This window comes from Pogona vitticeps, chromosome 4, assembly GCF_051106095.1.
Source record: "Pogona vitticeps strain Pit_001003342236 chromosome 4, PviZW2.1, whole genome shotgun sequence".
NCBI lineage: Eukaryota > Metazoa > Chordata > Lepidosauria > Squamata > Agamidae > Pogona > Pogona vitticeps.
In genome coordinates this window covers 47,344,344-47,368,765 of record NC_135786.1, presented here as the reverse complement: position 1 = coordinate 47,368,765, position 24,422 = coordinate 47,344,344, and the positions used below count along the sequence as shown (strand labels likewise).

At 41.0% G+C, this 24,422-nt stretch overlaps 1 protein-coding gene across 2 annotated transcripts in view; it reads left to right on the top strand.

The window, feature by feature from the left end:
- RASSF5 (Ras association domain family member 5) overlaps positions 1-24,422 on the top strand; it is a 112,495-nt gene that overhangs the window by 38,998 nt on the left and 49,075 nt on the right. The window contains exon 1 of one of the 2 annotated variants that reach the window (XM_020810665.3): positions 68-22,833. The exons of the other annotated variant lie outside the window; for it this stretch is intronic. Coding sequence (XP_020666324.2) covers positions 22,714-22,833 — 120 coding nt within the window. The 5' untranslated portion in view covers positions 68-22,713. Of the gene's footprint in view, positions 1-67; positions 22,834-24,422 lie in introns of those variants that run through there. 2 annotated transcript variants of the gene reach the window in all.

The window sequence follows — 24,422 nt, the reverse complement described above, 5'->3', positions numbered from 1 at the left end:
GGCGACCAAGAGGTGGTAGACATGTGGTATGAGCTCATTGTTGTGGGGTGGCAAGTGTTGCATCTGTCTTCCCTGGTAGTGCCGTTTCAGCAGGGCTTGAGGATTTGCAAAGAACCTCTGGTTTAGGTGAGGGCAAATAGTAGCCCATCAGATGCTGGATTGCTGCTCCAAGTGTTCTCCTGTAGACAATGCTACTGTGGGTTGTTAGGAACAACATCTGGAGAGCTGTGGTCCAGTCCAACTCTCCTTTAAGCCAGTGGTTCTCAAACTTGGGTCCCCAGATGTTCTTGGACTACAACTTCCAAAAATCCTGGCCAGCAATTATGAAGGCTTCTGGGAACTGCAGTCCAAGAACATCTGGGGACCCCAGTTTGAGAACCACTGCTTTGAACTATGTGTTTCCTAGATTGTTATTATTATCATTTATTACATTTATACACTGCCTTCCACTATAAAGTGTAGCACAAGGTGGTTTACAGTCTATATAAATCAATAAAAATGATTAAAATGAATTTAATCATAAAAATCATTTAAAAATCAAATAAGAGGTGGAAATTGACAATTAGCACTTCGTCAAAGGCAGCTTCTGCTGTGCAAACACAGCTCTCTGCCTCTGCTGATTCCTGCAAATCAGCAAGAGTCTGAACAGCTACATTAACTTCACACACAGAAACCCAGAGTAGGTGTATTTACCTTTTTGATAGGTCACTGTCATTTAGGAATTCATAATTGATACGTACCATCATAGCCCCTTAAGAGCTTCTGGTCCCAAATTCCCAGTGAGACAATCTTTCTACAGAATCAAAAGTCATAGGACAGATCTGGGCAGCTTATGACAGATCTGTGAGGCACTTCTTCATCTGGTATACAGTAGTGTTTGCACATTATTTTAATATGATCCTTTTTAAATTGTTCAGAACTGGAAGTAATTGTAAGTTCACATCTAGTTTTGGAAAAAAACAACACTTCAGAGTGCAAATTTGTGTACAAGCACACACACACACACACACACACACACGCTCTGCTATTCTGGAGTATGAATATTGATTTAAAAAATTTCTAGAAAGGAGCAAGAGCCATGTAAACAGGTAAGAGGACATGCGGCCTGTGTGAAAGAGGTAAGGGGGCATGCCATTTCCCCTGGTGCAGAAGGGTACTTGAACCTGTGTCTATATTACTAGTGAATAACAGCAAAAAGGGTCCCTTTTTGAGGCACTGTGGGAAAATGCAGAATGCTAGACCATGTTGGATGTTGACCTGACCTAACATAGCTCATTTTTTCCCAGTAGGTTTAGCCATAGCTCATATGGTATAACAGTGCATGTACTTCTGAAAATACAGGGAAACACTCTGGCCCAGTAATAAAGCACTTGGTTTACATGGTATGCCCAAAACTCTATTTCCCAGCTTTATCTACCATGTTTAAGTTGAACCCATAAACATGGCAAATAAAGCTGAGAAATATTTCTTCTCAAAATCCTTGAGAAGTTCTGTGTGGACAACACAGAATCAAATAGACGTGCCTAAGATTTTCCTTCCTAGCAGCCTTTATTTATTTGATAATAGATGTAAGTCAGATTATGTCTTGTTTGCCATGGCATCTCATGTTCATGGCATCTCCTGTAACTAACTAACTGACTGACTGACTGACGACTGACTGACTGACTGAGAAAGTTTTACTATAGGATGCTGGCCAAGAATTTCCTTCCATTTTGGTGGTAGCGGATCAGGCATCACTGCTTTATTATTGCAACTGTGTGTTAAGAATAACAGAATATATTTCTGAAGACTTTTATGTTACAGCAAGACTGAAACAACAAATACGCTTTGGGGAGTATGTTGATGAAGGTGGTGAGGCTTCTGCTTCAAAACCTTTCATCTTGCTAAAGAGGGTTTTAGATCCATTGGCAAGGAGTGTACAAATGTATATTTCTTCTTGAGATTTTGCTCCCTGCTATGGTATGATCCTGAAGCATCCCTGCTATAAGGGAGACTGAGATTTGTTTCTAAAGTATTAAAATGCATGTCTTCTTGGGAACAAGGGAAACAACAACAACAACAGAAAGTAATAATAAACTGGGGCTTGAAAACTTCCTCTCCTTTTTGTTGTGGTTGCGCTGAGTGCTCTGTTCACATCCAAAGTTGGGAAATGGATTGCTTTCCCCGTGGGAAAGGCTGAACCTCTTGTAATGTTATTAGAATTCAGTTATCATTTTTTCCATTTTCACATCCTTAGCGTGAGAAATTAGAACCTTTTGTTCCTGTGTCCTTTCTTGCTTTGTGTTCATTCTCTGTGAAACAAAGACTTTCTTCTGTGCACCTTTAATTATTTTCAGTAGAATTTGTGCAGAACATAGTTGTGAGATTGTGGTGGTGGTAAGGACAGCCTCTTTCAGTTGTCAATTTGATGCCCTTGATAGGATTTAGATTACAGTCCATCAGTCCTTCTAGTCACTATGGGCCAGTAGCAAGGATTGTGGAAATTCCCCAAAAAGATTTGGAAGACAGGTGACTTTATATGATTTACCCAAAGGGAAAAAGGGCAGATGAATTGTCAAGGTGCCTGCCAATGAGAAAACAATTTGCAGGCTATGGGAGAGTAGAAAGGTTTATGGGATTGTGATCAGTCAGTTCTTAACATTTAAGGAGCTGTTGTTTTTAACCACAAGCTTTCTGTAGTCTGCTTCAGGCCTCAATGGCTGCTGAGGAAGGAAGCCTCTGTGTACAGGAAAAAAAACTCTGTAAGCAGTATCTGGTACTACTGTAAATGAGGCCAGAAACAGATGTTAGTGATAGCCTGCAATTAGAGCTGGAAGCATGTTAATATTGCAGAGAAATGATTGAGGCAGTCCTTCCATGTTTATGGAATCAAATGTTCAAAGGAAACTGGTACTTAAACCCTGAGGACCAATCACCAAACAAAGAAGGCTGATTTTAAATAATCCTAGAGGTGAGAAAATAACCTACCAAAATATTCAGACACTTATATTAGCTAATAATTTCCCACTTCTGGCTATTTCTAATATTTATATCTGGTCTGAGATTGTTTAAGTATTTATCTGACGTGAAACAGAATCTGAATGGCTGCTTTCCCTCCAGTTCATGATCCTGACCCAAAGCCACTGAACAGAATCCATGGTAAGTAGTAGAGTCAGTGGTAAAAAGAGCTAGGTAGGCCATTGGATTGTTGCGTGTAAAGAAACCTGACCTAGATGCTGAACTGAATGCAACTTCTCCCTTAGGAAACGCTTGACTGGAGATGAGTTCTCTTATGCTGTCATTGTTGCTTTCGTGCTATATCCAAAAATGGTCAGAACAGTCTAATCGGATTATGCTGGAGAAAGTGGCAAAATGTAAACCCTTGATTCCTGGGCAATCTATATATAGCGTTTCCTGAACCCACTCTTGAAGTTACAGTAACAGGCATCCTTCCCCTTTCTAGAACATTCTACTCCATTCAGTTCCTTCCCTCAGAGAACCTTCTGTAATTATTGAGCAGGTTCACATTTCACTGGGCTCTTTTGGCTCTCTTCCCTTTGAGTTCCCCCCCCCCTCAATATTTTGGTACTTCTGCCAACCTTGGAATTTTCCTGATTATGCTGGTACTTCACATGGATGATGCAGCTTTATCTACATAAGGACCTTTACTCTGAAGATGGATTTGTTGTTATCATAAGATAAAGAGCTTCCTTAAAGCAAGTCAACATCATGAGCCTTAGCAGTGGCTCTTTAGAATGTCAACTAGACATCTTTCTGCCCTCATCTGTCTTTCTAGAGAGGCCAGTGATTGAATCTGGGTCCTGCTTGATAAAAAACTATTGACTTGTGATCTCTTTAGAGCTAATCTGAAAATGATCCATAAAACCAGGTGTGGGGCAAGTCTGGCCTTTCAGATGTTATGCCATGGTAACAAAAACAGCCACTGGTGAGAAATGCTGGAAGTTGCAATCCAGCAGCATCTGGAGGGTCCTTGCTTTTTGTCCTGAGGTTGTACCAAAAGACAGCTAGTGTTCTGGGGGATATTTCAAGGACTGATCTTGCATTAAGCCAGTGGCAGAAATTTTTATAGCCCATGTTAAGGGGTTGGACACTATAGCTGAGGCTATGGGAACATTTCAGATCTCACAGCAAAGAATAAAAGCATCTAGGCCTAAAATTAGTCCTCCGTTTGCTTTGTGTATAACAAGCTGTATCAGGGGCGTGGGAGATTTTCCTCTTGGATGAACATATGGACAGTGATGCTGGCTATGGGTTTCTGTGGGTTGCAGTTCAAAGAACAGCCACGTTTTTGAGCTCTGGGCAAACACAGGGGTTGTTTGTAAAATCCAATAAGAGTAAGTGTGGCCAAGTAGATATACTCTCCATGACCTTTAGGCATGCTAAAGTGGCTTTGTGGACCATTATATTTCTTTCCCACTTTCATGTCCTCTTTGCTAAATGAGAGTAGTTGTCACTTGCTTCTGTAGAGATGTGGTAAGGACAAGCCAAATGAAGGCTGTCCATTTCGCTCAATAATTTATATGGATTCCTAAGAATTAAGCATTCTGAGTTCAGTGGGTTTCACCTGCAAGTAAGTATGAATCAGATTACAATCTATATGAGTGCTAAGTGACCAACACATTGAACTTGGATCTTGTGAAGTTATGCAAGTGATTCTGGGCCCATGATGCCAAGACAGAAGAAAGAAGGAGCCTGATCAATTGATGTTGCGAACTATAAAGACATTTATGCTTCCTTAGAGGAAATGTTAAGTGAGGAGACAATGCATCACTCAGTTTTACAGTCTCTGTTGCCTGTAGCAAGGTTAGATCCAATATGCTAATACCCCCAGTTTTCAGACAGTGTGACGTTCTAGTCTGCTTCAGCATACATAGCCCAAAGCACCAAAACCAAAAGCTAAAATTTGTAGGATACTTATGGCTAATAAAGCTATCTCACTGTGAGCTTTTGCAGATTGCAGTGCACTTTTTCAGAAGTGCTATGCTGAAACATATCTGCTACTCTTAAAGGCACTACAAGCCTTTGTGGTTTTTTTTTTAAGTGCTAATACACCATTTCTCTCCTCCTATCAGGCAGCTCTTGTGTAGAATAGTTCAGTGTCTTACCCACCAGCGGCACTTGGGGGAGCTGAAAGGCAAACAAGTGTAGTTGCAGGCATGCTTGCCTTAATGGGGAAGCTGTGGGGAAATGATGAGGTGTTCTGAGCAGCTCTTGAGAGCAAAGCAAGCCATGAAGGCTGGCAGCCTGAGCACCACACCCCTAATTAAACCAAAGCCTCCTTCAACTGGCAACTAAGAGCCCATGGGAAAAAAACTGCTATTGAAGAAATGATGGCACAACTCCCAGCCATTTTTCTGTCTTATCTGCAGCTATTCTGTGCTTAACTCATGTGGTTCATATTTATTTAGCTGTTTAATAATGGTTAATAGTTAGCAGTTGCTTTCACCACAATTTTTGTTTGTTTGATTTGATTTTTTAAAAACGCATATAATTGTCCTGATTGATGCAGGAGATTTTCAGTTGAAATTAGTCTTTCTGGGTTAAACTTTGGTTGGCAGTCTAGAAGGCATTCAGTCTGATTTGAGATTTCCTGAATCAGTTAGGTCCATTACAGTAAAATTTTGCGTTAAAAATACTCTTGAATTACATGCTGTCAAGTCAAATTTGATTTATGGTGACTCTTTCCATGGTTTCCTACATGTAGAGTGTTCAGCTGTTGTTTACCATTCTCTCCTTGCAGGGGTGCCCTGGGACTGCACAGCTTGCCCCAAACTATGCAGGCTGGCTCTTCTCCTGGGAGGGACAGTGGGGAATCAGGCTTCTGAACTCTTGCTCCACAGCCCAGAACCCAGCTCACTGGAGGTATTTGGTCAGCTTGAAAACAATAGGTAGCCACTAAATACAAGTAAACAAGGTGAATGAAGTATAAAACAGCTACAGTATAGATAAACTGGAACAGCAGCTAGCACTTGTGCCACACTTTTCTTGGTGGCAGCTTATGTCATGGGATTTCTGCCATTTTTTTCTGCCATATTTGGTGGAACGCCTACTCCCACCAAGGTCTACCTGTATCACCCGGGCGAGTCAGGAGGTGAGGCTGAGGAGCCTGACGCTGAGAGAGGCCTGGAAGGAAAAAAAATAGAAACCAGGCCTTCTCAGTGGTGGCTCCTCGCTTCTGGGACAATCTCCCTCCGGTGATTCATGCGGCCCCTTCGCTGGGTATCTTAAAAAACCAACTGAAAACATGGATGTTTGTACAGGCCTTCCCTCCAGTTAATCCTTGATTACCTCTTCCTTCCTTCTTTTCTTTTGCCATCTTGAACAATCTATTAATTTATTAGCGGATGTTATAATTTTTTGTGTATATTTGTATGTTTTTATTTACGCATCTGGAAGCTGCCTAGAATGGTTGCAAGACCAGATGGGCGGGGTATAAATAAAATAAATAAATATATAAATAAATTTTAAAACAATCTTTTTTTCAGGATCTTGGGGGTGCAAAATTTGGCTTGAGGGATTGTTTGTGGCTTGCAGGCCATATGGTGCCCCTCCATACTTTGAAATGTGGTCTTCCCCCCTTTTTCTGTTGCAAACGTGCAAATGTGAAGAAATCTCTATCCATTTTTACAAAGCCATTTTTACAAATTCACAATGGAAGCATATTTTAGGAGAGATGAGTATGTTTTTGTGGGAGTAATGTGAGTGATGGCAGTTTAGATCTATGGTTTTAATCGATAAGCATGCTTCATTAATGGTATCCTTGCCAGTAAAATGATTTTAAGTCCTAAAGGAGTAAACATTAGAAGAAAAAGGCAGGGTAAAGAAGATGGACCAGGTTCCCTCCCCCCACACACAACAGCTCCCACAATCCCTTGCCATTGGCTGTGCTAGGTGGATGATGGGTGCTATAGGACCACCACCAACAAAAACCAGAATGTCAGCAAGTTACTGTAAGCAAAGAAAATATTTTTCAAGCTAGAGAAGAATGACATGCACATTGTTTAATCCATGCAAGCAATGAAAAAGAATTTATATTGTAATACCAGTGCAGCTGCTTGGGATTTAATGGACAGTACGGACATTATAGAAGTAGAAATGAAACGTTTATTTTTCCCTTCCAAATATTTGCCTCTTTGCCCTGCTACCACCTAGTGGTTGTACTGCTAGCACTACAGCTGCTAAAAAGAACAGAAGTTGGAAACAGAGGACAACAAATATTTTAACACATAATTGTACAGTGATTTAATCTATCAAAAATGGATACTACAAAAATACAGACACAACCAATGGAAAGGGCCACAAGCGATAATTAATGGGTCTCTCCAGGAGGGCAAGATCCCCCTTGTCCTCAAGGAGACACTCATTAGGCCCATCAGGAAGAAACCAAACTTGGCAGCGGATGATATTGACAATTATAGGCCCATCGCCAATGTTTCCTTCCTCAACAAAATGGTGGACAGGGTGGTGGCTGATCAGCTTCAGGAGAGGGTGGTGGCTGATCAGCTTTTGGATGAAACCAATGCCCTGGATCCGCTCCATGGCACAGAAATGGCACTGGTCACACTGTTGGATGACCTGTTGAGGGAAGCTGATATGGGCAAAATGTCCCTGTTGGTCCTCCTCGATATCTCAGCCACCTTCGATACCATTGACCACAGTATCCTCCTGAGGAGGCTCTCCAAGGGGGGATTGGTGGCCTGGTGCTTGCCTGGCTCCAATCCTTCTTGGAGGACTGCCCCCAAAGAGCACAGCTTGGAGAGAGTGTCTCAGCCCTGTGGAGTCTCAATTGTGGGGTTTCGCAGGGCTCGATCATCTCCCCAATGTTGTTTAATATCTACATGAGGCTGCTGGGTGGGGTCATCAGGGGGTGTGGGGTCTCGTGTCATCAGTATGCTGATGACACTCAGCTCCACATCTCCTTTTCACCTACTTCAGTAGATGCCTTTCTGTCTCTTCAGCTTTGTCTGGAGGCTGTACTGCAATGAATGCAGGAGAATGGGTTGAGGCTGAACCTGGACAAGACGGAGGTCCTGAAGATGGGTGGCCCCTCCATTAGCGGCTTGGGAAACTCCCTCTCCTTCGGGGTGCGACTCTCGCCACAAAGAGTGAGGTTCGCAGCTTGGGAGTACATCTGGATCCGATGATCATCATGGAAACCCAAGTGGCGTCAGTGGTCCGCTCTGCCTATTATGATCTGTGGCGGATTGCCCAGCTGCGTCCCTATCTTGATGGCGGGCCCCTCACCACTCTCGCCCACGCTCTTGTAATCTCGAGATTAGACCACTGTAATGCACTCTACATGGGGCTACCTTTGAGATTGATGCGGAAGCTTCAAATGGTGCAGAATGCGGCAGCCAGATTACTTAGTGGAATGAGAAAACACCACCATATCTCTCCTACTCTGCCTGCCTTGCATTGGCTGCCCATTAGTTTCTGCATTGATTTAATGCTGTGTTAATGATGACATATAAAGCATATAAAGCCCTAAACCATTTAGGACCTCGATACCTAGCAGAACACCTTCTCCCACCTAGATCTACTCGTGTCACTCACTATAGCCAGGAAAGATGGCTGAGGGGCCTAACACCGAGAGAGGCCTGGAAAGAAAGAACAAGAAACCGGGCCTTCTTAGCAGTGGCCTCTCGGCTTTGGAACAGCTTGCCATCAGAGATCTGCCTGGTTCCCTCACTGGGTGTTTTAAAGAGCCAATTGAAGACTTGGCTCTTTAGGCAGGCCTTCCCTCCTGTCAATACTTGACTCTTACTTTTACTTAGTCTTTTGTTCTATTTTCCATCTTGATCAATACTAACATTGTTGATTTAATTCATGGTTTTAATTGTTTTATGAATAATTTTATTGTGAGCCACCCTGAGTAGACAGTCTAGAAGGGCGGGATAAAAAATCAAATGAATGAATGAATGAATGAATGAATGAATGAATGAATGAATGAATGAACGAACAAACAAACAAACAAACAAACAAATCAGTTGATACAAAATTGCATTTTGTGTTATTGACAAAAGATTTTGTCAAAAAACATTTGCTTGTCCTGTGTTTACTTTCTATTGTATCATTTCGTTGAGCAGCATCTGGTTAATATATACTTATGAATAAAGGAATACAATTTCTTTGGATCCCTGTTGTTAAACACAGAGAAAATATATTTGCTCCTTTTTTTTCTTTCCCCTCTAATCTTTATACAAATAAACTGGAAAACTGAATACTTTACCCTATTGACAAGTCTTGTCTCTTAGTCTGCCTGTATTGCTTCTGCTTGTTTGCCAGTATACCTCCACCTGCGCTATCCACTCAGCCCTTTCTGGGACAGCAAGAGCTATCTCCTATGTTGGCTTGGTGCTTGCTATGTGTTGTCAAGAGTGTACGTATGTGAGATACAATATTTAAGGAGTGCTTTTTCCCAGTGCCACTCTGCAGTGAGTGGCTGAGTGGGGATTCAAACACCAGCCTCTTGAATTCTGGTCTGACGCTCTGCCCATTACCCTCCCCTGGCTCTCAATGATATGGCGTTTACTACAAAATCATTCTGATTCAGAGCCTGAAGTAGAGGTGGGTGTGGCATTGAAAAGCTCAGGTATGACTGTAGATTGCGAAAGAACCATCAGAGCAAGTAGGTACCTTTTATAGGCAGGTATTGCCTCTTAGCTATGCATATCTTATTGACATTTTGTACCTAGTACATTAGTTAAGGCTCTTAATCTGATCAAGCAGGCAACAACTTGTGAAGAGTGAAGGATTTCAGAGGAGTTGAGCCTGAACTGGTGGATATTTTGAAGCACACATTTTGTTATATAATCTTTTATATAAGATCAGTTCCGTAACTGAGACCGAAATGGATTTGCATTTCTCTTCCTGTGTCAGTCAGATGTTTTGTCTACTCTTCTGATACACTTGGATATAATAATAAGCAGAAATTCCCGTGAATCCTCCTCCTTCTTCCAACAATGGGAGTGTGGCTATGTTAAGCAAAAAATGTAACAAGGAAATGAAAGTTTTCCATTATATCCGAACATGGCTTGTTGATTCTCCAACAAACTAGGAATTGCAAATCAACTTCAGTTTTGTGCAATAAGTCAAATTTCTCTGTAGTTCCGTCCAAATGTACTATTACCTTTGTCAAGAGACATAGACAAAAATCTTAATCACATTTAACCTAGGACTAGGTTCCATTAAAGAGACAGTGGTATGGTTCTGAATTGGCAAACAAAGAACTGTGTTACAAAGCTCCTTTATGGACAGTGTGATGTCATCTCCTCTGTTTTTAAGCTGGGGGGGCAGAGAGCAACTTGTGGCCCTGCAGGTATGGTTAGACTGTAGCTTTTAGTTTCCTTCAGCATTGGCTTTGCTGGCTAATGCTGATGCAAATTGCAGCAACATCTGGAAGGCTACAGGTTGCCCATACCTGTTTTACATAGCTGAGGAATGATGCACCCAGACAGTCAGGGCATCAAGCCTTAGTATTTAAGTCCTGAGGGTTGACTTGGTTAAAGCTGGAAGATAGGGGCTACCCATTAAAAGAATACTGTACTAGCATTGCTAGTCAGTTCACTCAGCTTAAATGTACAGTTGTATGTATTCTGCTTGTATACATCAAGCTTTTATGCAGGAGACCTATTGCTGCATCTTGGAAACCATTACAAGCCAGGCCCAAAGCAGGGTGGAAAGTGTGTCCCTGGGACCAAATGTCACGCTCTGTGGCTGTTTTTGCAGCCTGTGACAGTCTCATAGACCTCATTTTTCAGCAAAAACAGATCAGGTCACAGGTGCAACACTCACAGGTCTCTGGAAATATCACAGTTTTTTTGCCCTAGAACTTTCTAGAGAGTCTTATAGTAATTGGTTTCTAGTCAGATAGTGGAGTACCTTAAAGTATTCTAAGATTCATATTTTGCTCCACATGATTTTTGGGTGCCCAGAGGGCCTTGAAGTAGGGTAGATCATCTGACACCATATTTTATAGTATGCCAATTCTTAACTTCTTATACTTTGGATAAAGCTAAGAAAAGCTTCTCGCTTGAGCACACACTATATTTTGCATGTTGTTCAGTTCAAAAGTTCAGTCTTGACAGTCATTCTGAAGAGCAAAGCCGACTCTGTGAGAGAACCTAAATTTAGATATAATAAACTGCAAGCACAGGCAGCCAACCCCTCCTTGCTGCTTCTAATTTTGTCACTTTCAATGCTAGGCATTGAAATAAAAATGTAAATAAAACTTCTATTAAAGCTTGAATGATTCTGACAGCACAAAGGACCTTATATATTTACATATATTTACATACACACAAAAGCGCATGCACACATGTGAAGATGCCAGTGTCTATTTCTTAACATACTGTATTAGGGATCCCGCCCAGGCAGAATGTGTATCTAAAAAAGCCTGTTTCATCTTCAGGCTGACAAAACAGTCAATACATTATTGATGGGCCCAATAATAAAAACACAGGCGAGGAGGTCTTGCCATTTATCATTCAGACACTTCAGTGTGCCTCCTTGCTCAGCCCATGAAGGAGGAACTTTCTTGCCAAATGTACATTGGTAGGGGAAAAATAAGTTTAAAGAAATACAAACAGGTTGTTTCAGAAGCTGAATTGTGCAGATCAGATTGGAATGGACCCCCTCCCACTTCTAGAACCCCTTAGCTAGAATTTAAAATGGCCAGATGGGGTTTAAAAAAAGAACTTCCTAAGCTCCATTTGTATCTTGATGTTTGTTGAGGAAATACCCTCCTGTTTTGTGGATTCCCCACCTGAACAAGTAACGTACTTGTCCTAATCAAAAGTGATTACACTTATCGTTACATTTTTATGATGATGCAGCTTTTTTTCTTTGTTTTTGTCCCTGACCAGAGAAAGATTTATATGATTCCACGTTTGTGGCTTCTTGGGGTTGGGTCTTTGCTTAGAAGTAAGTCCATTTAAATAAAAGGGACAAGTTAGACATGACTGAAGTCCCATAGATTTATTTGGGTCCATTTAAGTATCAGAGTCTGGATGCAGCTACAGCAGCCATGCATTTTACTACATACCCAGTTCAAAGGATAATCAAAGGATAATCTTCTGTAACCAGATGTAAAATTTTATTTATAAATATAAAACAAGTCATGCAAATTTTACATAAATTGGTTTTATGTTTCACTCTCTTGTTTGATGTTACATATATGGTTATCCATGTTTCAGCTTTGGGGGAGATGATTTATATGAGTTTATTAATTGATAAGGTATTCGAGAGTACATCAATTCATCATCATTTCCTAAATTTTGCAAAGCTGCCATGTGACAAGAAAATCAGATTTAGATAGTTTTCCCTGTCAACGGACGGTATGATCAACCATAGTGATATATACTCACACTGCTTCTCTGAGTGGTGGGAAGTGAGAAGGTAAATGCTGTTCCTCAGAGGAACAGCATTTACCTTTACAGCATTTACAGTTTGGTTTCTTTCTGAAGGAAATCAGGGGAATTTTGTGGCATGTTATATATTTGTAACTAAAACCTGGTATTACAGGTTGAATGTGGGTGGAGAACAAATGACTCCAGCAGCTAGCTAGAGCCACTCCCCTAGACCAGATGTCCAGAGAGAGTCAGTCATCTCCTCTAGCCCATGAGTTTATTTTTTGTCTTCCTCTGGTTTCTGGTGACTCTGCCTGTGTCTTGCTTCCTTTCTCAAACTAGATTAAGTAACCTTTATCTGGGAATGGAGGCAAAAGAACATTTGAAAAGTGCTATTATATCTCATCTTAGTCTTCCTTTCCCATGTCCAGTTCTTTCAGCCTTTCCACATAGGGCTTGGATCCTCTTTATTGCCATCCTCAGAACTTGATCCAGTTCGTTGGCATCCTTCTTAAAGTGTGGTGTCAAGAACTGGACATGGTATTCTAGATGAGGCCAAACCATTGCTGAAAAGAGGGAGACTAGTATTTTATAGGTGCTAGGGACTGTGCTTCTGTTAATTCATCATATAATAGTATTTGCGATCAAAGAAAAACCAAAGTTCAATTCCTGATGCATCTAATTAACATAATGGAGCAATAGGTGATGAGAAGGCCTCTTCTTCAACCCTAGTGATTTACTGCTAGCCACATTAGACCATATTGACCTACAAGGACAAATAGATTGGCCTGCTGCATGGACACAGTTCTGGAATTCCTCCATTTAGGGCCCCTTTTAGCCTTGCTCCTAAAGGGATATTTTAGTCAGAAACTCAGCCTTATATATACAAAGGGGATGTTTAAACATTGTGTTGTGGTGCCAGCTATATTGATTTCTAGATTGCCTTAAGAAATTGTCAAGAGGGCAACTTGCAAGAATATGGAGACCTTTCTGCCTCTCCTCCACACCCTGAACAGTCTGATCCCTGGCAATTCAGTAATTTATTTTAATAATTTAGCTTTGCCATTCTTAACCCAATTACATATGCCATTGAAGCATATGTAAAAAAGAACAGAGCATAGCAAGAGTACGGGGTTGAAGCAAATGGGTGCACATATACCCTTTCTTTATGATTCATGGGAAGGCAGTGAACTACGGTATGTGGTAAGCTTTGGAAGGCTGCCACGTAAAGCTTGTTTAAGATTTGCATAGATCACATCAGGGCACCTTGAACATATGTACATGTGAGATTATTTATTGAAACCACTCCCATCAAGATTATGTTCTGCATGGAACTACACGGTATTGTCATGAAAAAGCTTAGGTTAGAAGAATCTTCAAAGGCATACTAGCTTTATGCATGCAGGGAAGTTTTGACATGGCACAAATGTTTCTTAAGATATGTGGCTCCTCATGTTGAGGTCCTAGTCTTCCTTTCCAAGCCATTTGGATTGCTTCTCAGATGAACTGAGAATGGATTGTGCCTCTCCTCCACACCCTGAACCTGTAGGGCGGCACACCTACAACAATTCAAAAGTAGGATTCAAGTTGCTAAATGGAATTAGCTATCAGCTTGAGAGATAAATCAGCAGAGCTCTGAGTATTTTTGGAGACCTGGGCTGTATTCCAACACAGGGTTAAATGCACGTAAAGTCCCTGAAATTACAGTAAGATGATTCACAACAGCTGACTGATGGAGGAATGTTTTTCCCATTCATCTTCCTCCTCTGAAAGCCCAACCATGTCTTGCAAGTCTTTATGGGGCTAATCAGCAGACCTCCTGTTCTGTTGTCTTAGAACAACTGTGAAAACCTCACATGTGCACAAACAAGTCCTGTCAGAATTCTGCTGGCAAGCAGAACACACCACCATTCAGTTCTAAGGACTCTCAAAGTTATAGCAGTATCCGAAATCTGTATCATCTCTAGAAAATGAGAACTGGAAATAATGTTTATCAGGAGATTTGAAGCTTAGGGTGACCAGAGGTATATTTTAAAGTGTGGTGGAAGGGGCTTGGCCACATTTCAGCTCTGAAAACAAATACCTCCAGGTATTGCATGTTTGTGTTCAAACCCAGTTATCTTGTACTTTAAAACCTCCGTTGGTCATATTCACACATTAAAGAATGGACATTTCCACCTACTACTCTTTTCCCTCCAAGCATTGAGTTACTTCAAAGCCCTATGCCTGAGCAATCAGACTTGCAAATTAAGCCTTTGTCTCTTACCTAATATAACCAGATGAAAACAAACTAATTTTCAGCTTGCGGGGTGAGATAATCACATACTATTCTCGTTGTTGTGCAGTAATTCTTTAGGGTGGGTCCTCTTGCATTGGGCAGTCTCACGACAAGGCATAGTCTCTTCTCTAGTTGACAGTGCTGGGGCTAAATCTGGTTTCAATTCAAATTAGTTAGATAAACTAAGCTGTAGATGGATCCACAAGGGCCTTTCTAGGCAATCAATTACTCAAATGCAGCACACAGCTGTTCATTTGTTGAAGGGGGAATCCAGATGTTTTTCTTAACAACATTCCCCTTAATAGCATTTTTAACAGTTTACATGAATGTTACACTTCACAGCTATCCAAATGCAATATTGTGAGAAATTCTAATTAACCTACCGAGCTACACTGTGGCATTTAAGACAGTGCTGTGATGAAAGTGGTACTCTAGGTATTGTGAATTCCTGCTGACTTGTCTCTGTGATGTCCCTACTTACCCTACCCGAATTAGAGGACAAAATCCTGTTCTTTTTAGCACAGTAGATTGCACCATAGTAGGCTGATTGAATCAACTGGGATTTGATGGATCAACTTCTCTGTAAGTTCTGATGACTCAATGATTCTTAGTATCCTAAAATAAGCTGCAGTAAGAGTAGGGCCATTTGAATCAATGGAATTTATGGAGGCATTAACTCACCAAATCTCAGTTGATTCAGTGGGCCTACTGCAAGGTAGTTTACTATGCTAAGCACTAGGATTTTGGCCAATGGGGAATAGAGTACCTCTAACCAATCCATCATGTTTGCAGCAGTGCTACCATCATATCCTGCTAAGGGGCTGATTTCTGCACTTTTTGAATAACAGTACAGATGTGCTCCAAGACGGACAGACCTCCTCAGTTTTGTGTATTATAATAATCCAAATTAAATTTGTGATCATATAAAGAAGACACAAAAGTCTGAATATATAAATGCTATAAAATAAATGCCCACAATGTGAAGCTGATACAAATGCTTCAAGGTATTGGTTCATGTTTATAAGTGGGCTAAAAGAACTGCTCTAAATCAGGTGCAAGCAAAGTATGACTCATGGACCAAACACAACCCCTAGGGGAACCCACAAACATAACTTGCGCTTCAAGCCTCTGAAGTACAATATTTTGTTGCACAGAGGAGCTAGGACTTAGAGCAGGGGTCCCCAACCCCCAGTCCATGGCCTTTGCTGGACCGGGCTGCGGAGACAGACCTCCCCCCCCCACAGCCCCTTCGTGCATGCACGCAGGCTACCCCACCCCCCTGTGCATAGACCACATACTCCCCCCAACTGGTCCACTGTGTCGAAAAGGTTGGGGACCATTGACTTAAAGCAATGGTCCCCAACCCTGGGCCTTCAGATGTTCTTGGACTTCAACTCCCAGAAATCCTGGTCAGCAGAGCTAGTGGTGAAGACTTCTGGGAGTTGTAGTCCAAGAACATTAGAAGGCCCAAGGTTGGGGACCACTGACTTAGAGAACAAATGGTCCAATACAAAGCATATGATTTTTACTGAGTAATTCATGGATATGTTCTGGATGGCCCTTTCCCTAATACTGACATTGTTTTTTTTTTAATTATCCATGATTTTTCAACAATTGTACTTCTTATTTATTAGATTCATAGGACTGGCCTATTCATCTTGGCCTTCCACCCACCAACTCAACCACCCAAAAGGCACTGAACTCCTTTTCAGCTTTTGAGGCTATTTCCAAATAAAAGGTCTTTGAAGCATTATTTACAAAGCAAATACATGCAAACAAACACACAAAAACATTCTTCATAGTTCTTGTTATATTTATGTATTTTACCTACCTCTTCTGCTCTTTTTCCTCTTTTTCCTCGTTATCTAATCCACCTTCAGAGCAGAAACAGACATTATGGAGAACCATGTAGAAGATGGAATCTCTTAACTGCTAAAAATTTCTGACTGTACAGTAGTAGCTTTCCTCACTCAATTTGATTTGCAAGACCAGCTTGCATTTTTGTAATGAGTCTCCAGAAGTTAAGCACTGGATTTTAAAAAAATTTTGGTATTATTTTGCCTGCTTCAGTCATCTAATATGCTTTCATCTGTAATTCTGTGCTGTTTGTAAGGTTTGTTTCTGCTTTCAGTGTATATTCATAGAGGGAATTATTTGAGCGGGTTTCTCAGAATTAGCAACTAAGATTGAGTTTAAGGTAAAGGTAAAGGTTCCCCTTGACACTTTTTGTCCAGTCGTGTCCGACTCTAGGGGGCGGCGCTCATCCCGCTCTTCAAGCCATAGAGCCAGCGTTTTGTCCGAAGACAATCTTTCCGTGGTCACATGGCCAGTGTGATTTAGACACGGAACGCTGTTTACCTTCCCACCGAGGTGGTCCCTATTTATCTACTCGCATTTACATGCTTTCGAACCGCTAGGTTGGCGGGAGCTGGGACAAGCGACGGGTGCTCGTTCCATTGCGTGGATTCGATCTTACGACTGCCGGATCTTCTGACCCTGCAGCACAGGCTTCTGCGGTTTAGCCCACAGCGCCATCACGTCCCTTATTAAGATTGAGTTTAGATGATTGAAAATGAGAACAAAATAGTATTGGTTTCAAAATGGATTTTGAATCTCACATTATTGCAAATCTTTGGATGTCCTTCCACAACAGTTGTGTTATTAATATGATATTAAAATGCACTTTAAATTAGGAAGTCCTTCTCTTTCTGTTTGTGTTTGAAAAAGATTGCAGAGCACACCATATGTTTTCTGTTGGTATTGATATACTTAGATACTTAGATATTCTACTTAAGGAAAACTTGCATCTTTCTTAGATGGCAGGCTAGTTTCTGAAACTGCAATTTTATATTGTGGAATTCCTAGATAATAAGTAGTTTAATGTAAATCTTGTTTAAGATTTACATAGATCACATGGTGTAGTCCTCAGGGCACCTTGAACATATTATGTACACGTGAGATTATTAAAACCACTCCCATCAAGATTATGTTCTGCATGGAACTACACAGTATTGTCATGAAAAAGCTTAGGTTAGAAGAATCTTCAAAGGCATACTAGCTTTATGCATGCAGGGAAGTTTTGACATGGCATAAGTGTTTCTTAAGATATGTGACTCCTCATGTTGAGGTAATATTCTTCCTTTCCTAGCCATTTGGATTGCTTCTTAGATGAACTGAGAATGGGAAAAGACACTGCCTTTTTCACTATCAAAGCTACAGTCCCTAGTGTGAGTATTCCTTTCCTCAGGAATGACTAGCTAGAGAAACATATAACACTTAAACAAACATCTGTACATACTCTTCTTCAGAAGGCAGAAGTATCTGGATAGACATGGATGGTTAGAATTCTTTCCACTTGTCAAAACTTGGTGGTTCTTTCTTTGATTTTACATAAAAGGCAGATTTAAAAGGAACCTGTGTATCTCCACATTCATCTTGGTCTTTGGACTGTATCATCTATTCTGATATCAGTTCAGGGCTGAGTGATCTCCAGAGGTCTGAGGGCCACCCACATCAGTATCTGGTTCTTGGAGCCTCCACCCATTTCCCACATACCATTTTTAACCTTTCTTTCTTTCTTTCTTTCTTTCTTTCTTTCTTTCTTTCTTTCTTTCTTTCTTTCTTTCTTTCTTTCTTTCTTTCTTTCTTTCTTTCTTTTTGGCATGGCAAAAGACCCCCTGCATACTTTAATGGTTAATGTTATTTTTTTAAGGACAGTTTTTGGGGTAAGGGGCACCACAGTACATATCAGGAAAGCCTCAAAATTTGGTGGTTTGGCTCCTATGCCCCCTAGAAGATGGAAAATACATTTCTTTGCTTAAATGTTTGAGTGCTGGGTTTTAGGTTGCAAAGGAGAAATAATGTAAGTCACAAAATGTTGATAAGCATGAGCTTGTACAGATGGTGCCATTCTTATCTACATGATCATACATATCATTGTTAAACATAAAAATATTTGCTTGCAACAGTGAGAAAAAAGGGAATGCCCCTAACAATATACTTATTTAATATTCAATTTTCTTTCTTAAGCAAGCTTCCTCTTTTTAAAAAGCCAGAATCAAAACCAGAAGTGCCTTATATTTGCTTCATTGATATTTTCAGGCATAGTGTATATTCGTTTCACATATAGCCCAGGTCTGTAGACAGCTGTCTACAAATGAAAGAATAAAAGAAAAAGAAAAAACAACCTCCACAATCTAGATGGCTCAAAGTTCATCTTCTCAAGTATCTCGTCCAGTAGCTAGCTAGATGGTTCAAGAAAGCCCAGAGCTTGGAAAAGTTACTTTTTTAAAGGCTTACTTGCAGAATGTCCCAGCCAACAATAACTTCCCCCCAAAAACAAATACAAAGACTCCCACATTTTGAAGCTCCAAGAGAGCCCACAAGCAGGACATGAAGCCAGAAACCCTATAGTGCAGTGGTCTCCAACCTTGGGCCTCCAGATGTTCTTGGACTACAACTCCCAGAAACCTTCACCACCACCTCTGCTGGCCGGGATTTCTCGGAGTTGAAGTCCAAGAACATCTGGAGGCCCAAGGTTGGGGACCACTGCTATAGTGGCACTATCCCCTGTCCCTGATAACAAAAGAAGAAGAATATTGCTGTGTGGAGGTTTCTCTTTATTATCACAGCTAAATAGGTTTTGGTAGACCTGTTCTCTATCTATGACTGAAATCCTGTTGGCAGATCTTCACCACACAGCTTGGATATTATCCTAAGGCATGGCCATTTCAGGACAATTCAAAACTTCCTACTCTCCACTCCTCCTCCCATCCCCGACTCCTCTTCCTCCTGGAGAAATCTTCAGATTTCAGGATGGAGTTGGGAACTATTTAAAGTCCAAACATTGCTGCTTCCAGTCTCAGTGGCAGGGTTAAGACTGGTGGCAAACATTTTCAGGTTTTTTATAATCCTCTACCCCATTCTGTGGCTCATGGAGGCTTCTCCATCATGGAGTGAATTCCGAGAGCCTGAGGGTGGAGGGGGACTACCACGTTTTACACTGTGCTGAAATAGCTGTGGCTGATGACATCATCCAAATTACGTTGTGCAGCAGGATTTCAGCCAAAGTGTCTAATCTCCTGGTGATCAGCTGACTCAGTATAATGGAATTACCTGTGTTCCTGCAGGAACCCCAAACTGTATTTTATCTGTTTATAAGAGTTGTACCCCAGTTTATCTATTGTAGCTTCATGCCAGCTTAGAATACAATAGGAAAAGAATATGATAAAGATCTAGTCAGTGAAAGGCAAAGAATCACAAACAGGAAGTTAGTCACAAATGTTAAAGAGGGGCAAATGAAAGTGAGGCCTCCCCCCCCATGACAGTGAACCTCAAATGTTATTATGCCTCACCATTGAGAGTGTTGCCTAGAGATTATGGGAGTTGTAGTCCAGCATCTGGTGGGCCACATGCATCTTACCCCAACATTAATGCCATGGGTAGAACAAGACAGACTTCACCCAACACTTGAGGCACAGTCAGAAAACTCCATATCTACAGAGGGTGGTGGTGGTATCATTAAGATATTAATGCTGGAAAGGATTTCTCACTAGTAGTTTAATTTAAGTGGAATAAAAAGGAAGGCCGGTGAAGAACTTAACTGATGGACAGGTTTTGTGCAGAAAATGTGAACCTCTAAATAGCCAGGTCCTGAGTCATTTAAATTTCATAACTATATGCAATATTCCAAATCTGGTCATTTTGCCGGTTATAAACTGATCATGATACCATCATGATATACCATCATGATATGGTTCCAGTTAGTGTTTTGATTCCTTTCTTAATGGAGTGTAACTGTTTTACTAGCACATACAAAATTGGGACTTTGGATGAGCTGTCATGAATGGATCCTTTTCTGGGATAATCGAATATCGTATCTTGGGTTTTCATCCGGCTGTATGTCAGTTTTATGTTTTATACTCACTTTCTCACTGGACCCAAATATGTCCAGAATATTGTTAAGAAATGAGTACCTGAAAATATTTTGTGTTTTCTGTCTCAGCCCAATGACACAGATAGTGAAGAAGAATTAATTTAGAAATGGTAATAGAATAAGCTAAAAAACGTTGTGACTCGGCCTGGATTGTTAGTTTTTTGTAAACTAGCAAGCTGCTTGTGAAAATAAGATTGCAGGTTTTTAGTTGCACCTTATCCTTAAAACCAATCTGCTTTAAAGGTGAAAGGTGGAATGGTATATTATTTGCAATACTGGGACAGTTTAACGGGCTTAAATGTAGATGTTTCCCCTCCGCTCCCTTTCAGCATAGAAATCATATACCAGAGGGTGTAAAGCAGCCAGCTGAGGCACCCTGATTTCATAGGGCTCTGTGGTTTCCTCAGAAGATGTAGTGAAAGGAAATACGTCCATACTTGCGATGAGTGATTGTGGACAGTTTTTAAAACACCATTTGTGCAAAGGAAGGCTAATGCATTTTTTAAAGTAGGGCAGAAGGGAAAAAATCTTATAGATCTTTGCTTTTAAATCACATGTCATTATTACTGAAGATAGGTGACCTTGCAGCTCAGAACCTGGAAGAAGGTAGCTCAGAAAAGGTCTTCAGCCTAGGCATTGAGAAATCAAAGGGTTAGTGAAGGATTCTGGGCTGACTAAGGCCTCAAAGAACTAAGTGTCTCTAGAATATCACTGGGTGACACATGGCAAAGACATTGTGATGAACGGTGATTGCTACGGTTATAATCAAAACTGCCACCTCCTTGTGCCAGCTATGCTGAGAAATCATCTTGGCTGTTCTAAAATTAGCTGCAGAACACAGAGGCACCGACTAGTTTCTGCAAGTGTTGCTAGGAGAATTTATCCATCTCTGCCTTTCTTTACACTGTGCACCAAACTGATTCCTTTGGCTTTAGGACTGGGAGAATGTATAGAGAATGTATAGAGGTGTATAGAATGTATAGAGAATGTATAGAGGTGCTCAGGTGCTATGATGACAGGTATCATTTGGGGATTCTGGAGGTCAATGTCTAGAATCTCATACAGATGTCCAACTTTGCTTTCAAAACTGAAGTCTCTTCATATTTTCTTCTGGCATCTCGTAGTCCCTAGCTAAGGGATGGAGAATGTGTGGACTGCAGATATCATCAGCCTTAGCTCATACAACTGGACCTGAAGGATAATGGGAATTGTAGTCTGGCAATATTTGGAGGCCCAGTCATTCTTCACCCCTGCCCTAGCTGTTACTATTCTCATTCCTTAGCAAAAAACATAAACAGATATAATAGAGAAGGATGGTTTTGGAATATTTTCTAAAAGGATAAGGAAAGCATTACAGTTGTCACATAATATTCACCTGGGAGAGCACAGCAATGAAGCTTTAGGTAATGAAACATAATTTGAATCAGACTCTTCCATCTTTGTCCCTACCTTTTGTATGTGTTGTTAAGGAACCAGGGAGCTGAGAACAGGCTGTCTCCTGCCCTGATGTTGTAACTCTGCTTCTTCTGTCTCTTCCCCCTCCCCCACCCCCTCCAAGTTGTGCCAATCAAAATCAGCTGAGATGCAGACTTATTTTCCCCCCCTTTTTTTCTAGAACCCGTTGCAAAAACTGTGTGAGAAATCTTGCAAGAGGAAGTGGCTCAACTCTGCTCAACAAGAAAGCAAGCAGGAAGGGGGGAGGAATGAGCCTGTTCTCGCCTCTCGGTGAGCTTGCAGATAGGGGAAGCGAGCCACAGATGGTGGTGAGTGAATTTGCAAGCCGAGTGGCAAAGAGAGATCCCTCGGAGTCTGGCACTCTTCTTCGCTTCTGGCAACTGTTAGCCAGAAAGAGGTCGGCTGCTGGCTGAAGGAGAGGAGAGGTTGTCCCCGGCAAGGCTCTTCTCCTCCCCCCCCCTTTCTGCTTTTTAAACAAGACGTTACTTCATTTGCTGATCAGAAGAAACTGTTGCACAGCATAGCAAGTGAGAGCTGGAGGTGTATTTGAAGCTGATTACCTAGGACATAAATTGGGAAACAGTGCTCCTTTTGCTGCTGCAGGGAGGTGTGAATCCGATGGTGGGGTTTACCTGTCTCTCTGGCTCAACTGTGGTCTTCGCTTGTCCTCCTTCTGAGGATCTGGGATTCCTTCTTAGATGACTGTCGACAACAGCATGAGTAGTGGCTACTGTAGCTTGGATGATGACTTGGAGGACTGCTTTTTCACCGCCAAAACCACCTTCTTTAGGAGTGCCCAGAGCAAATGCACTGCAAAGGTAACTGCTGCATAAGGCTTACAGTTCTGTAGCAGAATCCTGCCCTCATCATCTGTGTATCTGTGTGCATATGTTGTGCTAGCTGTGAAGTTATCGAAATGGGTGGAATGCTTAATAATCTAGAGGCTTTTTTTAAAATCGTGCCTGCTATGCATGGGTGGTTTGCTCAGCTGCAATGGATTGAAAGATTCTGGTTATGTCATTTCCTTCTTTCCAACTCTGATCCTTCTGTATTATGCACCCAAACGCTTGACTCTGACACCTGTTTGCTATTCCCTGGCTGTCAGAGTTCTCTGACTGAGAACATGTTGTCATTGTTCGCATATAATGTTTCTGAGCATAGAAATTCTCAATAATTCGGTGAGACTGGTTGCTAATGTGAGCAAATGGCACTGAACTGCATCGAGTCTAGCAGATCTCTCTCTCTCTCTCTCTCTCTCTCTCTCTCTCTCGGTTTTTAGCGAAGATCTTATGTCCCTAGAAGATTTTATTCTTGTGTGGACAACATGTTTGGTGCTAAGGATTTATAATGACTCAGAGGCTGTTGGCTAACTTGTACATGTGTCTGATTATAATGATTCTCATAGCTGATGGTCATAATCTTTTGTTCTGTATATTCTTATATGGTAGCTGTGAAGACTTGACAGGTGGAAAAATCTTGTGTACTCCTCCAGTTTTACGTTAGAGTCATGAGATTAGAACAAGATAGAATGAAGCCTGCTAGCCTTGTTGCTGCTCTTTTGTTACTATAGAATGCAATTTATTTGCAGTAACTAGAAGACTGTATGTACTCACTTTTAGATGAATTAAAGCGTAGTAGAATGGATTGATTTTAAATCACTAATAATTAAATGCACAAAAAGGAGAGCAATTTAAATACAGCTTCCCACTTTGTAATCTAAATATTTGCTGAAGAATTGCGCATACTAACATGTTGAAACATATTGGTTTGCATAAAAGTATACATTTGCTTGGATAGAAAGGAGATGTTTTGAAATTAGTGGATGTATTGGTACACATGTGCTGAACATGATCACTTACTTGAGGAACATGTGTTCAGAACTTTCTAGAAGTGAGAGCTGATAGGTACTGGGCAGAACAAGGTTTTGCCTTGGCATGAAAGTAACTGCTGCTTGTGTTAGGTTGCCGCAGGCATAAATATTCATAACTTTAAGAAATGAGCCCATTGCACATTCCCATAGCTGGGTTTTTGGTTGATCCGGGTGAGAATTCTGTCTCTCAAACTATAGCATGTAAAATAATCATATACCAGTCTCTGGGTTCAGTACAAAGCTTGCAGTAAGAGTAGTGTGTGATCTCCTGCAGCCTTCTGTAACCCGGTGTACAGCTACATCTCCCATCATACTCCAGTCAGCATACCCATTTTTACATTTTTCTATTTATACCTGTAATGCTTGATCTCAGGAATTGTTTTTTGTTTTTATGTATGGCTGATTATTTTAAATATATATATCTTTAAAACTCTGCTAAAAATAATTTAAATAATAAAACCTGGTTATTATACTTGTATCTACAGTATATCTAGATACATAGATATTTATGTGCATATAGATGGGATCTTAGCAAGA